The sequence below is a fragment of the Magnolia sinica genome, chromosome 8, assembly GCF_029962835.1.
Source record: "Magnolia sinica isolate HGM2019 chromosome 8, MsV1, whole genome shotgun sequence".
Lineage (NCBI taxonomy): Eukaryota > Viridiplantae > Streptophyta > Magnoliopsida > Magnoliales > Magnoliaceae > Magnolia > Magnolia sinica.
Genome location: NC_080580.1, coordinates 20,258,643 through 20,274,015, shown reverse-complemented (window position 1 = coordinate 20,274,015; position 15,373 = coordinate 20,258,643). Strand labels below are relative to the sequence as shown.

The 15,373-nt window shown below is 38.0% G+C and overlaps 2 protein-coding genes across 2 annotated transcripts; both read right to left on the bottom strand.

Annotated features, from left to right (window-relative positions):
- Window positions 1-8,879: 8,879 nt before the first annotated feature.
- Window positions 8,880-9,767, bottom strand: LOC131254160 (uncharacterized). The gene is made up of 3 exons (XM_058255163.1): window positions 9,365-9,767; window positions 9,214-9,261; window positions 8,880-9,080 (listed from the first exon to the last, which is right to left on the bottom strand). Exons 1-3 carry the CDS (start codon window positions 9,668-9,670, stop codon window positions 8,880-8,882), a joined length of 555 nt encoding a protein of 184 aa, XP_058111146.1. The 5' UTR covers window positions 9,671-9,767.
- A 2,629-nt stretch (window positions 9,768-12,396) lies between these two features.
- LOC131254159 (uncharacterized) lies at window positions 12,397-14,511 on the bottom strand. The gene is made up of 2 exons (XM_058255162.1): window positions 12,752-14,511; window positions 12,397-12,652 (listed from the first exon to the last, which is right to left on the bottom strand). Exons 1-2 carry the CDS (start codon window positions 14,509-14,511, stop codon window positions 12,397-12,399), a joined length of 2,016 nt encoding a protein of 671 aa, XP_058111145.1.
- Between the last annotated feature and the right edge of the window lie 862 nt (window positions 14,512-15,373).

Sequence of the window (15,373 nt, the reverse complement as noted above, 5' to 3'; positions counted from 1 at the left end):
AAACTCAATGATTCAACTTGAAACTCGGCTGAGTCAACTCAACTCGATTAGATTTTGAGCCTGAGTCCCCAAGAAACTTCCGAGTGAGCTCGACTCGGTTATGACTTGGCCAGACTCATCAAGTTGGCTTGCTGACTTGGTCGACTCAAGCATGATTAATGTAAAAATTAATGGGAGTAAGACAGACCAGTCGATCTAAACTTTCGATTATGTCCAGATCATATTTCTCTGGCCACCATGCAAAAATCGCACTGATCAGATGATCCATTGCAGCCTTGATTTGGCCTTCTTTGTTATGGCCGTCGTCGTTTCCAAGCCATTGATCGGATGGCGACGATTGCTTAATAAAAGAGGTTATTTAGAATCATAAGCAATCCATGATGGTCTGTACAGGTAGATGGATTAAATTGTTGACTGGACATATTGTTGTGTAAATGATTTTGGCATTCCATGTTAAAGACATTGATCATATGGTTAATGTTTCTTGGATTGCTGTGATGCTTGCATGGTTGACCATGGAATGTGCGTTACACCTAATGGACAGTCTAGATCAATGGATTGGACAGTCCAAATGCTCCTATACAACTAAATGCAGCTAGGAGAACTCTAAGCATTTCTCATCTATTGTTACACATATATTCTTATTAATTTAATTATTAGATACTGTGTGCAATAGAGTCGAGTCGACTCAGCTCAGGGGTACATCGAGTTGACTCGAGTTTTTGAAAATTTCATCTGTGGTCTGCGGAGCTCTAATATTTTGAACGCTGCTGGTACATGGGATGCATCCCACAAGACTGATGCAAATGGATGATATGATACTCGGCTTTTTTTTTTTTTTTTTTTTCTGAGATAGATGCTAAGGCGACTGGGAGAGGAGAGATCCAACAAGTCATGAGATCTGGACCACTCATTGGTGGGCCATAGCATGAACAGGCCCAGGCCCAGAAATGTGACCAGTCAAGTTATTAGGTTTTGCAAAAGAGTATGCAGACCATTGGTAGTCATTTTTCCAAGAGTCTGTTTTTCTCCTGTACCTGTGGCCCAGTAATTGATGATGGTGGACTGGCCACCTCTTTTAGGCCGGGCCATGTATATGGTTTGACCCACCAGATGATGGTCGTGACTTCCAACACATGTACCATGTTTGTGGAGCTACTGGAAATAGGACAGTCAAGGGGGCTTCCTCTGTCAATGCTGAAGCCCACCATGTACTTTCGTTGGCTTAATTTTTATTTCCCATGGTTTGGGCTGTTATGATTTTGAAGCCCAACAAATATTGGGCTTTTCTTGGTCCAGGTTGAACAGCTTTCTCTGAATCAATATAAAGGCAGGAGTAGGGTTGCCAGCAGGTCCGGTTGCCGGGCCCACAACCCATTACCTTCTGAACTGACCCACTTAAAAATTCATCATGTTCAACCGACGCCTAGCCCATTAAGTTGAAGGAATCACATTTGTAGCCTGAGCTGAACCTGCTCTGCATTTAGCTTGGTCCAAACCCACCTCAAAATTAAGTCAGGCCAGTTGACCTGAGGGTGGACCTGACTCATTGCGACAACTAGGCAAAAGTACTTAGGAAAGTTGCCATTGTTGTGACATTTAGCATCCGTTGTCTAGTCGCCCTGGAATGACATGGTTTCAGCCTTTTCAATCTCCATCGATCCTTATGATCGTGCGTGTGTAGTTAAAGGCTCCATGTCCAAAGGTGCCCGATGGATGCATTGAAAATCTAGGCCTAATCCTTTCTTTTTGAACGTTTGTATCATATATATATATATATATAGAGAGAGAGAGAGAGAGAGAGAGAGAGAGAGAGAGAGAGAGAGAGAGAGAGAGAGAGAGAGAGAGAGAGAGAGAGAGAGAGAGAGAGAGAGAGAGAGCATATTTCAAAATTTAAAAGAAAAATGACATTAATAAATTATACCTATTCAAAATTGTGGTGGGTCATAAATCAAAAGTTACGACTTGATTGGATAATCTAGATAGCCTGTTGGTGGACATTGGCCTGTTTGGGTACAAAGATCTTTCTTTAATAAATAAATAAAACAAAAAAACAGAGATGTTTTTGCTTGTTATTTCTTGCTGTTTGGATAAGTGCCAGTATATCAAAGGTTAGGATTGTTCAAACAATGTAATTTTGGAACGATGACCTATCTAAACTACGGTGTAGTCCTGAAATGTGGATGGTTTAATTTGAGTTAACGAATGCCACATGTACAATTTCCAATTGTATATGTTTCAGCCATCACTGTTCCAGGTCATCAAAAATTCCCTTTTTTTTTTATAAAACGGTTTTATCTTCAGAACTAAATTTAATACAATGAAATGTCTTTAAATTAGCTTAAAACGATGCCTATAGGAGGTGAGGTGTCCTTCCTTTTCCCTCTCAATTTCCACTCTCTTTGGCTCTCTCTCTGATGACTATTCAAAAGGAACTTATATGTCGAGGGATCTTCTTTAGATTCACTCTTTCCTTTTAAGAATGGGTAATAGTTTCAAGAGGTGTACCCTACAACAAATGAGAGTTTTAGCGGCGCTCACAAGCGCCGCCATAAGTCCATAAAAGCGCTGGTATTCTATTATTGGCGCTACTCAAGCGCCGATAAATGGGTATGTCGCTAAAAGTATTGGCGGCGCTAGGTAACTTCTAACGGCGCCTTTCTGAGCGCCGATAGCTGTCTGTTTTTCCGACGCGAACAAGCGCCGATAAAAATAGTTTGTGTACACTTTTTCTTGCGAAAAAGCGCCGTAAGATTTCTACAGAAGCGCCGGTAGAGTTCTTTGTATAGATTTGTGAGGCCCCAGCATGCCAGTAATATTTTTTAAATATTTGAAACATAAAAATGATGCAATACAAATAAAACTAAATATTAAACAAAATTTATATTGCCACACAATAAAAAAAAATATTACAATAAATGGTCTTGAATGTAAATAAATAAATAAAAACAAATCCTCTATATGGTCTTACTCCTAGCACGAGTGGCGTCAAAAGGCTGAAGTGATTTGAACTCTGGATTGCCCCACTTGTATGCAACGAGAAGAGTGGATCACCCACCATTAGCCTTTTGAAAATTGCTCCTATGATAGCCAGAACCAGGCTAGTCCTTAGCTGCTCCATGGAAGTTGGTTTTTCGGCGCTTTACGTGGCTTCCCATCAATGGCATAACCATGGTTACAATGTTACTCTACTTATAGTATAGGGTCTATAAAAGAAAAAAAAATAAATTAATTAAAAGTTGTCTTGGGAAAAGAGAACAAGATAAATACAAATCTACGTAATTTTCAAAAGACCCAAAAAGAAAAAATAAAAAAAAAGGAAGATTACCTTGGAGTGTGAAAAAGACTCGAGCATAATATTACTTCTCTGAAGATTAATAGGATCAGAACGAATATTTGCTATTTCCATAATTCTAGCATTTTGGCATACGGAGCTGAATAAACTGTGAAATCTTTCTATCTAGCTGTCTTATCTTTCTTGTTTGCATTTCAAGTAAAAAGTTTGGATGGGCCAACAGCGCAAGCAGTGAGTATGATACTACTTAGTAAAGCAGTAGCAGCAACACTGCACAAAAACCTCAACTACAGAGTAACTCATCAATACTCTGCTTTATGATTGATAATATCACCACTTTCCGTCATCTAGAGCTACTCCCACTTTGTCAAAGCTTGAAATCTCATGCAGTGGAGGGCTAGATTCAGGTGGTGACTCATCCACCATAAAAATCGTATGCGTACATGAAAATCCAGACTTTCCAATCCATCGGCCCCAATGTGTATGGAGCATAGCCAGAAAATTGACTATCTTAACTAAGCAATTTAGACTGCTGAATTGGGACAGTTCACCATTTTATTTTTAACCATCCACTTGATAGTCACTAATCGGATGGTTAGGGATGGTTTGATCAGTATAACTTTTGTGGAATGCTCAATCCACAGTGGGGCCAAGATTTTAATACAATGGGATGCTGCACATGTACAACTCTTGTGAATTACTGACCACCATTTCGAAAATGTAGTCAACTATAACTGCAGTCCTGTCCTTTTTATAATGTATGAACTAAAACATTCATATCACATGGAGGAGCAGAGAGTTATGGAACTAACGCCCACCTCCAAATCTATTCCTTCATCAACTGAACCATCAGATAAATAATTTATTCCACAAAATTGCTGGTTATTCCACATCAGTAAAGGCCTGGAATATGTGTATATGGAACAAACAAATGTTGCACCACATGCACAATAAGGAGGTGACTTTACCAAGCTAAACACTCTGAAGGAAGATGAACTAGTTGTTTCATCAATCTGGAATAATGTCTAATTTGTGCCTATATAGTTGGTACTAGTCCAAGTCATATATATAGAAAATAATCTAAGGACCAAATTGACTGCACACACATAAAAGATGGGTCAATCCAACCAACCTGAACTCCATGCTTGATTTCACCAATCCAATCATAGGATAAATAATTAATTCCAAAATAATTGACAATTACTAAAATCATGCACATACGTAGTTCAAGGCCAAACCTGTACTTCCACCATCATTAAAATCGGCAAAAGCCCATCCTCAACTAGTCCAGTACTGGATACCAAGATCCAACATTGCACGTGCTTCAGCTGCAGGTCCACCTGTAACATTTACATAAAAGTGAATTCTACTACAGATTCAATATTCAACATTAATACATACATGCTTTCTTAAGTGTAGCAACTAGAAGAAAACTCGATGCACTTGTAGCTAGCTAATTGTTGATGGGTCCTGAATCCCAGTAAGGCTAGCAATTTAATATGCACAATGCAATGTAAGTGCAAAGTATAAATTTCCATTTTGAACATTCTTTTAAACTAAATAAATATATTACCCAAACATCCAAGGTTCTCTCCTTCTGGTGTCATGATGGGCATGGCCTCTAAAGAAAGGATAGTAAGCACCTAGCTGATACCAGTGAACTAACAATTCAGGCTCAGGGTTGCCAAAAAATCCACCAACATCAGCACCTGTATAAAATACATCCATCAAAATAATTTACCTAAAAAAAGGAGAATGACGATCAAATAGAAACACCTTGAGCCAATCAATTCATGAGCTTTACTCACCAGAGAATGACATCCCAGTAAGGCCAAGAGTCAAGATCATTGGAACTGAGACTCAAAGGTGATCCCAGTCTGCTGAATTATCTCCTGTCCAAAAGTCTCCGATTCTAGCAAATGCCATGGCTCCAAATACACAGCAAATGCACCTACAAGAAGCATAAAGCAATTAGAGATTACACTGTCAACAGAATTTTGGATCAACCCACTTCTCAACCTGTAAAAATGCTGAAAATTTCAACATATAAGCATACCAAATTCAATATCAAATCCATTAAATTAAGTGTCTTCATAGGTATAAGCATAAAATAAGACTACCAAACAAAAACAAACAGACGGAGAGAAACATGCTGACTAAATCTAATTGTCTTCTCCTGTGAAGTCGAACAAGCCGTCTTACTCTTAAACACTGACCAGCAAAAAAATCTCTAACCTGTAAAAACATTTGTAGTTGTAAGTGTCTAACCTGCAAATCAGAACTCTTGGCATATCTAACAAGGTGAACAAGACAGAAACAAGTAACAGATGAGCTCTACAGAACCAACATGACAAGCACAAAGGAATCCAAACATATGAGAAACTATTAAGCACAACGCATTAACTCAACAGAAAAATTTAGAAACCACAAACATTACCTAACTAGGAAACCAACATAATCAGAAACCTCAGATACTCAGATCTATAACAACATACCGTCCTTAAGATAGATTTGTTGTCATTATCATAGCTTTGTCCCAGCTATTTGGGTCTAGCATTTCGGATTGTGTTTACCAATAATCCCTCTCTAAAGGTCCTATGTCCACCTGTAGCTTGAATAAGATTCTGATTTTTATTTTTATATAGAAACATCCGTGGGCCTGCTTTTAAATAGCGCTGGTGCATGATGCTCCCAAAGTGCCGGTTTTACACATTTTTGTTGCAGTGAACCAAGAATCAAGGTGGTCAACTCATCAGGTGGGCCACAATGCGCAAAACAAGCTGACAGGTGCAAAAAGCTGGCCAATGCACAATGCACGGTAGGAATGCTGTACCATACGATATACCATCATGAGGTTATTAAAGGTAATGGGAGATTGAGCTGATTAGGTGCAGCCCCTGCCTTATGCATGTTTATGGGCTTGGCAAACATTTGAACATTAATATATTACTGGCAATTCAAATCAAACCTTTAAAACTGTGGACAATGTACATGGCAGTTGCAAGAACAACATTCCCAACGTATAAAGTGCAAATCACAATAAAACATCTCATCCTAACATATTGAAGGGTAGAAATCGGTAAAATGCAATTTTCGAGGAATGGAGTCAAACGCACCTCAGTGTATTTGAATTGTTATTCGACATTCCTGCTGACAAAACTGCATTCCAGGCACTTGAAGGTCCCTTGTAGAAGCTCTAGCTGGACCTCATTCGTCCATGTCTATGGGAGATTGGAAAATATGTGTGATGACAATGACAACCAGGGTTAACAAAAAAGTTTTGCGAAGGCACCTTGCAATTCTCATAAGTAGCTTTGACAATCTCCCTATTCAGCAACTTGAATTAACTTTCTCCAAGAACTTCCAAGTACAGCTCATGAAAATTTGGCTCAATGCTTGCTCTGTCAAATAGAATGTCCCAGTAAAGTAAAAATCACCTGATGAAACTAAAGGTTATTCATAAGATTTTTCTCACCTTTTCATCACCATATACTGAGCAAACCATGGATAGTACTACTCTTTCAGGACATCAGTAAATTCTTTTGCTTTCCCATCCATATTTGAAGCTGAAATATTATTAATAATAAATAAAATCTTGTCCTGTATCTCTGATGCAGGTTCCTGCATGAAATAAACAAAAAACTCAAAACTTTCAAAATACAATTGAGATAATACCTGAATAGTCAAATAACATAGAGTAAGCACAAAACATACAGAGACGTGACTTTTGTCAATGCCACAAAGAACTATTTGCCAACATGCTAACTATTATAAAAGAATTCAAAGAAGAAGATACAACAGTGAAAATCACCAAAATAAAAAATAAAATTAGCTGATGTCAGAAGCATCATTTGAAGTAAGGAAGAACATACATACTGATGTCATAAGCATCATTTAAAAGCTAGGTGAGTCACTTGAATCGGTATTAAAGAAAAGTCAGCAATGATAAAAGACTAGAAATAAGATCCATTACCAACTATGTAATTCACAGACCCATCTTCCAAAAGCCGTACCCACTGGTAGTGCAAAAATAAGAACTATCAGTTATAATGGAAAGTGAAATAAGGAAAAAGTCAGCAATGATAGAAGACTATAAATAAGGAAGAACATCCTGCTCCCATGACCAAAACAGTCAGCTAACACACCTTAGTGCTTAAATAACTAGACTCACCAGAAGAGATCACCACCAGTAGCAACCCTAGTGAGATTATGACAACAACTGCTCCCATGACCAAATCAAAACAAGAGATCACCCAAATCACTCTACTGATTTTTTGCAGAAAGAGTTACAAAATATGGAAAAAATCACAAACTGATTTGCAGGAAAACAATTACAAAACCAAAATTCTATAGTTTTTGCCATGGCCTGAGGACAATGCCCAAGCTTGAAATCTAGGCCTAGTACCTGATAGGGCTAAACCCAGCAAGCAACAGATTGTCTGGATTATTGCTACCCTGAAGGAGTCTTCCAATCATTTTAGAAACACAGCTTGCTCAACTCACCATCACTGATAATTTCAATACATTTTAACCGTGTCAAACAAAGATAACCAGTCCAATTTTAGAAAACAAAAAGGAAGAAATGGTATAATTTTGAGACAGCAAAAACATTGCCTGCACAGGTTTCTGTGCATGTGGGGCCATGGCTCAATTATCGAGACCATTGGTCTGATGTGCCTCACAGTCACAGTTGACAAGAACACCAAACATGTCATTTGCCGCAAAGCTCTTCGTAGGATGATACTTGAAAAGAATCTATAATGACCAAAAAAAACATACATCATCCACATGTTTTATTAGCCAGGCATGCCTGCTCCACAAAAATAAAAATAAAAAAACAAACAAACCAACACAATACAATCAAAGTAATAAAAAAGAGGGATGAATAGGAAAAACAGAGACAATCATAGATCCAGAAAACTAACTTTGACGCTCAAGCCTTTCTCCCTCGTCCTTTACTCGGGCTTGGGACCGGCAATGCAAGTAGTTGCATTGGCGGAGTTAAAAAAGGGGCTTAAGATCCATTTGGTTTGATAAAAAATTATATTCATAAAGATTGATGTGATGACCAAATGGAGCTTAAGACTTATAATACTTACATAAATGTAGTTGTTCTCCTTCGCTTGGCTTCCATCATCTAACACTGCCACAAAAAACACGCTAAAAAAGGTCAACGCCATCCTATTAATGTTGTAAGGAAACATGGAAAGAACAAGAGTTGCATTGACTTATAAAGAAAATTGATAAGAACAAGAGTAAATCATGTTGGCTAACTTGTTGATTTAGTTACCCAACCTGTCATATGCATTGGATCTTAAGTCAATCCAAATTCCAAAATGAGAGTTAAACACTTTCTATCCAAAACCAATCACACATCAGTCCTAAACCCATGCACAAAACATAAAACATTTACAAGAGAGAGAGAGAGAGAAAGATCCTTTCATTTAGCTCAATCCATCTCTCCTTAAACCTACAAAACAAAACAATAAAAAAAAATTAATTAGTACTCGCATTCTTGTACAGGAAATTTTATTGTATATGGAAATAAAAAATAAAAAAATCTAACCTTACACATAATAGAGGGTCAAACAATACTCGTTCCAATAGCATCCCCAATTGTTTTATATTGTTCCCGTACTATTGCCACATGAATTAATACTTCCCAAAAACCAATTCCAAGTTCGTGCCCCCCTACTTTTGTGAGCGGATCCTTGCTCCAAACAATTCCTTTAGCAATAGTAACTCCGGGTTTGACAACACTTGTAAGAAGAACTCTAGTCACATCCTATAAAATAAAATTCACTATTTGACAAACTGCATTGTATTGAATAAACACTCATCCGTATACCACATATAATTAAGAACACAATAACATCAAAATATAATAAAAGAACTATTCACTTGGTATAAGGAATTACCCCAGCGCTAGTGTAACTCGTGGTCTTCCCCTTATTCGTCGAGTGTTTCTGCAAATGATAAATCAATATCAATCATTAAATACCAACTAAACTATATATAATCTAGGACATAGTGCATATGTAAATAAAGACATTTATATAATATAATTACCTGAGAGTTCACCCAATGACTTGATGATGAGGACAGTTGGTTCATGTTAGAACTAGCTGCAGCACTGAATACTGTGGGTGGGTTATTGTTTGCATTATTCATAGTGGCTATCAATTTCATCAAAGTTTCTTTCAAGGAAGAAATTTCAGCATCTCTTGCGGATGAGATTTCAACCATAGTTTCTTTAAGGGATGACATTTCAGCTTCTCTTAAGGATGAGAGTGCAGCTATATTTTCTTTAAGAGAGACTATATCAGCATGTAGTTCCTCATATCTTTCATATCTCCTCTGATCAATGAAAGTCATCCTTTGTTGGCTGGATGTTGTACCCCACAAATCAGATGGAGATGGTCCTAACCCATAAGTGCGGACACGACCATACTTGTCTTCTCATATAACTTGAGATAATAGATCATCCCTTGCTGTGCTACTCTGTGAGGTCCCGGGTTGCTGAGATATTTCTTCATTGAGTTTTTTCTGCAATAATAATTATCACATTGTAACAGTTAATGTGTAAATACTATAGTTGCTGCTACACATTTATATGGAGCTCTTCTTGCATGTAAATACATTAACATACCATTACTACTGATGAGGCCTCATCCATAGGCTTTCCATCTTTGCATGTATGAGTCAAGATAAATATATCTGCCCGGCTCAGATCTGACCCATTAGCCATTTTCCTCTATTATTATGCAAACAAGTTATATAACACAAATATACTAACATGGTTAGTCAGGTTATTAATAAAATTTACCTCTTCCTCACGTATTCGCGCAAAACTCTTCGAGCTTGCCGCGTGGTTAATTAGTTGTTTCTTCCGATTCTCTTTATTTTTTTTAGAACGAGCCTATATGTGACACACAGACAGTAAATTATAAAATATCAGCAAAAGATTTTGTATAATTTTATAATTGAATGAGGCATACCTTCCCCTCTTCAGAGTTCCAAAACTGAACGAGAATCTTCCATTGATCTTCTTGGACCCGCCCATCAAGATCTGCAAGCCGCTCCTTATCAGTCTCATGAGAAGAGTAGTAGAGTTTCTTCAGCTTGCCCTTCCATTCCCTCCATTTTTTACCAAGTGACTTCAACACCCAAGCCTTAGCATTACTGTCAAACTCAAACTTGGATTGCATCACATGTTAAAAGCGGACAATCACATAATGAACAAAAAAAAAAAGCATCGTAACCATTACCGTGACAAGCCCCCACATATCATCTTTCTTCGCATTTGGCACCGCCCTCCAATCATTAAATGTAAGGGGAGCATATACCCCATTGCGTGCTATTGTCCCTATGAAATTTGTCAGCTTACTAGCATTGTCACAATCGGGCTACCCTAGATCGTTGATGGAAATAGAAATCCGTTGACCTTCACGCATTTTTCAAACATCAAAGGATCTTATGGGGCCTCGAGTCTTTGTTTTCTTGGACGTTGAATCTGTTGAATAAAATCACAATGGTACATATAAAACTAATTAACAAAAGCAAATTACATGGTAAAACATATTGTCCAAGAGAGAAGAACACATTTTGTTATACCACTAGTAGCTTGAGGCAGCTGAGGTTGGGCAGGACCAACATTAGTTTGGGGCAGCTGAGGTTGGCTGGTGTTATCAGTCATAGGGCCTACAGATTGCCTAACCCTGCGTCTAGTACTTATGTTTAAAACCTGTATATGTCTAGCAATATGACAATATGATAATCAAATATTTCTCATTTAAATGGAGATTCATAAAATGAACAACTTGATTTGTGAACAATTGCATATTAAAATATACAAGTCGTACAAATTGTGAATCTCATTATCAATGAAACATATTCCAAAACAGAAGCACATGTCTGGACAATGAAAATAAATGAACATGTGAAAATAATAATAATTCAACCATATGAAAAAAGATGTGAATTTCTCTTTCATACTTTAGGACAATATAGTGTATAAGAAATCAATTATTGTACATAATGTCATTTCCATCACGATCAGAAAACTCAGTATCATCTATTTGGTCATCTACCATTGTCTGGGTGGGAGGTAAAGGTGTGATAATTGTTGTACCATCGATATCTATCCTTTCCTAACTATCAATGTCATCACTCGAATCCTCCAAACTTTGATCATTGTATGGCGAGCTCCCCAAGTATGCATCAGCATCATCTGTAAACTCCTCCCCATGCATGTCAAATAAGTCCCTAGGTTTCGCCCTCATCACAACATGCCAATCCTTCTCGACAGGGTCTTGTACATAGAACACCTGCTCAGCTTGAGATGCAAACACAAACGGTTCATCAGACAACTGTCGACCAGAATGGCATAACTGTTTCAAATTCACGAGCGTGAACCCCAACCCATCCTTCCTGACACCCCTGCCCTGAGATAAAACATCAACCCAATCACACCTAAATAATACAACTTTCCGATCACCACAATATTCCAATTCAATTATGTTTGTCAAGACACCATAGTAAGTTACATCTCCTGTAACAGGATTTCTATCGTTGACAGTCGCAAAGCTTAATGTCTTTGCGGTCACCACAACTCCACTATGTTGAGTTTTTCTTTTCTTTTCTCGGTCTTTAGTGTGAAACCTGAAGCCATTTATGATAAAACCCTTGTATCTTCTTGTTGCACAAGGACCCCGAGCTAGCCATCTAAGGTCTTCTGAGACCTGCTTATTCTCTACCTGGCACAGTTGTTCAACCTATTTAAAAAATGTTAAAACAAAAGCACATGTCTGGACAATGAAAATAAATGAACATGCACACATCGATCGACTTATTGCATCAACTACTTACATGATCGTTAAACCATTTATGAAATGTTTCATTGTAAATGCATTCTATGTCCCTTGGTTGTGCGCGAGGATTCTTTTGCTTAACAACATTCATGTGTTCTTTGCATATGAATTGGTTTCAGTAAGACATGTGATAGTAACTTATTTTCCATCATGTATAAAATAAGTGTTATAGTTTTCTTACTCAAAAAATGGGATGAGTGCACTGCTGTTAAATAAAACATATCGATGTGCCTATGTAAATGCAACTTTATCTAGCACATAATCCTCCGGCTTCCCTAATGCACGACCTATTTGTGGGAAAATAGCGGATTGTTCTATAACGGTGTTACCATAGTCATCATTTCGTATTGGTCGGTTGAACCTTGTCTCCACATTATGCAAGTACCTCGAGCAGAAAGTTAAGCATTCTTCCGCCAAGTACCCTTCTGCAATTGAATCCTCGGGCCGACTTTTATTACGTACATATGACTTCAATGTGTGCAGGTACCTATAGTCACCAATATTAAATAGTTTAGAAATATATGATTGATTAGCGTGACTGGAATAGCATGAAAAATAAATTTAATTTATAAATATTTGTACCCACCTCTCGATGGGGTACATCCATCGGTATTGTACCGGTCCTGCTAGTTTGGCCTCACCCGCTAAATGAATCGGCAAATGCACCATAATATCAAAAAAAGCTGGTGGAAAGATCTTTTCTAGATGACAAAGTGTTACCGTAATTTGAGATTCCATCCCATCAAAATCTTTTACTTGGCCAACTTTGGAACACAATTCCCTAAAGAAATTGCACAATTTAAGCAAGACTGAGCTCACGTAGTTAGGCAATGTCGTTCGTATCGCTATAGGAAGTAATTGCTGCATCAAAACATGACAGTCATGACTCTTGAGCCCTGAAATTTTGTGCTCTTTGAGATATACACATCGTGAAATATTGGCTGAATAACCATCTGGAACTTTCACTCGCTTCAAAACTTTACAGAAATCATCTTTCTCACTGGATGACATGGTAAAGCATGCAGGTGGTAAATATGTTTTGTTCGATAAAAGCTGCCTTAGGTGCAATGTTTGTCTTATACCCATATCTTGCATGTCGAGACGTGCCTTTAAACTATCATTTGTTTTCCCTTCAATGTTCAATAGTGTCCCGAGCACATTGTCACACACATTCTTTTCAATATGCATCACATCCAGATTGTGCCGCAACAAATTATGCTCCCAATATGGCAAATCGAAAAAGATACTCTGCTTCTTCCAGTTATATCGTTCTTTCGTATTATCCTCTCGTCTTCTCTTGTGCCCATAATTGTCAGAAGTCTTCTTCCCAAATGTGACATTAATTCCTTGTAACTGATCCAACACATCAGACCCAGATAGCAAAGTTGGTGCCTCGCTAAATTCTTCTGTATCATCAAAAGATCTGCTATTACTTCTAAATTTATGATCAAGTTCCAAGAATCGACGATGACCCATATAACAAAACTTTCGACCATGCTTCAAGTATTTAGACAAAGTGTCCTTGTTACAGCAAGGACAAGCAAGGCGTCCTTTAGTGCTCCATCCAGATAAGTTCGCATATGCAGGAAAGTCACTGATAGTCCACAACAATGCTACATGCATTCGAAATATTTCATTGCTTGAGGCATTATAAGTGTCTATGCCAACCTCCCACAAATCCTTCAACTCATCTATTAAAGGTTGCAAATACACGTCAATATCATTACCAGGTCCAGAAGGACCAGGAATAAGCAAGGACATCATGAAATAAGATTGCTTCATACACATCCATGGTGGCAAGTTATATGGTATCAGAATAACCGGCCATGTGCTATGAGCAATACTCATTGTCTTGAATGGATTGAAACCGTCAGTTGCTAACCCAAGTCTAACATTGCGACTATCCGATGAAAAGGTCGGATGGTAGTGATCAAAAGTTTTCCACGCCGGGGAGTCAGCCGGATGCCTTAACATTCCATCTTCGGTGCGACACTCATAATGCCATTTCATAGAGGAAGCTGTTTTAGATGACATGTACAACCTCTGAAGCCTTGGTTTCAAAGGAAAATGGCGTAATATTTTTGCTGGAATTTTTCTCTCTTTGGCAGTCGAAGAAGTCGCCTCGTTATCTGATTGATGTTCAAATGTTTTCCATCTGGACGCACCACGTATACCACATGATTGCTCGTCGACAGTATCCTTCCAATATAACATACAATCATTGGGACAAGCATCAATTTTATTGTATTTTAGGTCCAAGTCTCCAATAATCTTCTTGGTTTCATAGAAAGACCTTGGTAAGGTTTCACCTTCGGGAAGTGCATCCTTTAACAATTCAAGTAACATCGTGAATGACTTGTCGCTCCATCCACCAAGGCACTTTATGTGATATAGTCAAATAATGAAAGAGAGCTTACTAAACTTCTTGCAGCCTGGGTACAATTCCTTATCGGCGTCTTCTACTAATTTGAAAAATTGTTGTGCTTCAGTATTAAGCCCCTGTGTAGGTCTATATGTTGCATCACTCTCTTGATCATCCGAACCCGACAAATCAAATGCATCATGTAACAATTCGTGCATATCATCGTTTGGATCCAGATTAGGCACAGTAGAAGACGTGGCTTCCCCATGAAAATGCCAATAAGTATAACTCGTATTAAATCCGTCACACACGATATGATCGTATGCTTCTTGTCGAGATACCCAGAAGTTGTTATTGTAGTTCTTACATGGACATAGGATCCTCCCTCTATCACTTGTATTTGTAAATGCAAAGTCTAGGAATTCCTTAGCTCCACTTACGTATGCATTGCTTACCCTAAACCATTCAATGCAATTGGAGGACATATCAAATAATGAATCTTAACCATTGGGCCACAACAACTGGAAGAAAAAGTTACTGAGATACCTTGACAAATGAATCCAACTCTTATCCATCACTATTTTCCTCGGCTACTTCGACAAGTTAGTTGAAATACAACGTGAGCCCGACAAAGCTTCCTAGGAGAGAAACTAGAATGGGTATAAGAGAAATTTAAGGAAGAGTACTAAAGAGACAAATTATAATGAAACAAGCACCATTATTGCTCACCCCACAAGTAACGACGATTTAGGCATCTAATAGAATCTCTAATGGTATCTTTAACTGACTAACTAAATCAGTCACCCATCCAAGACTGGATAGATTGTAATACTTTCATGTTCCCAT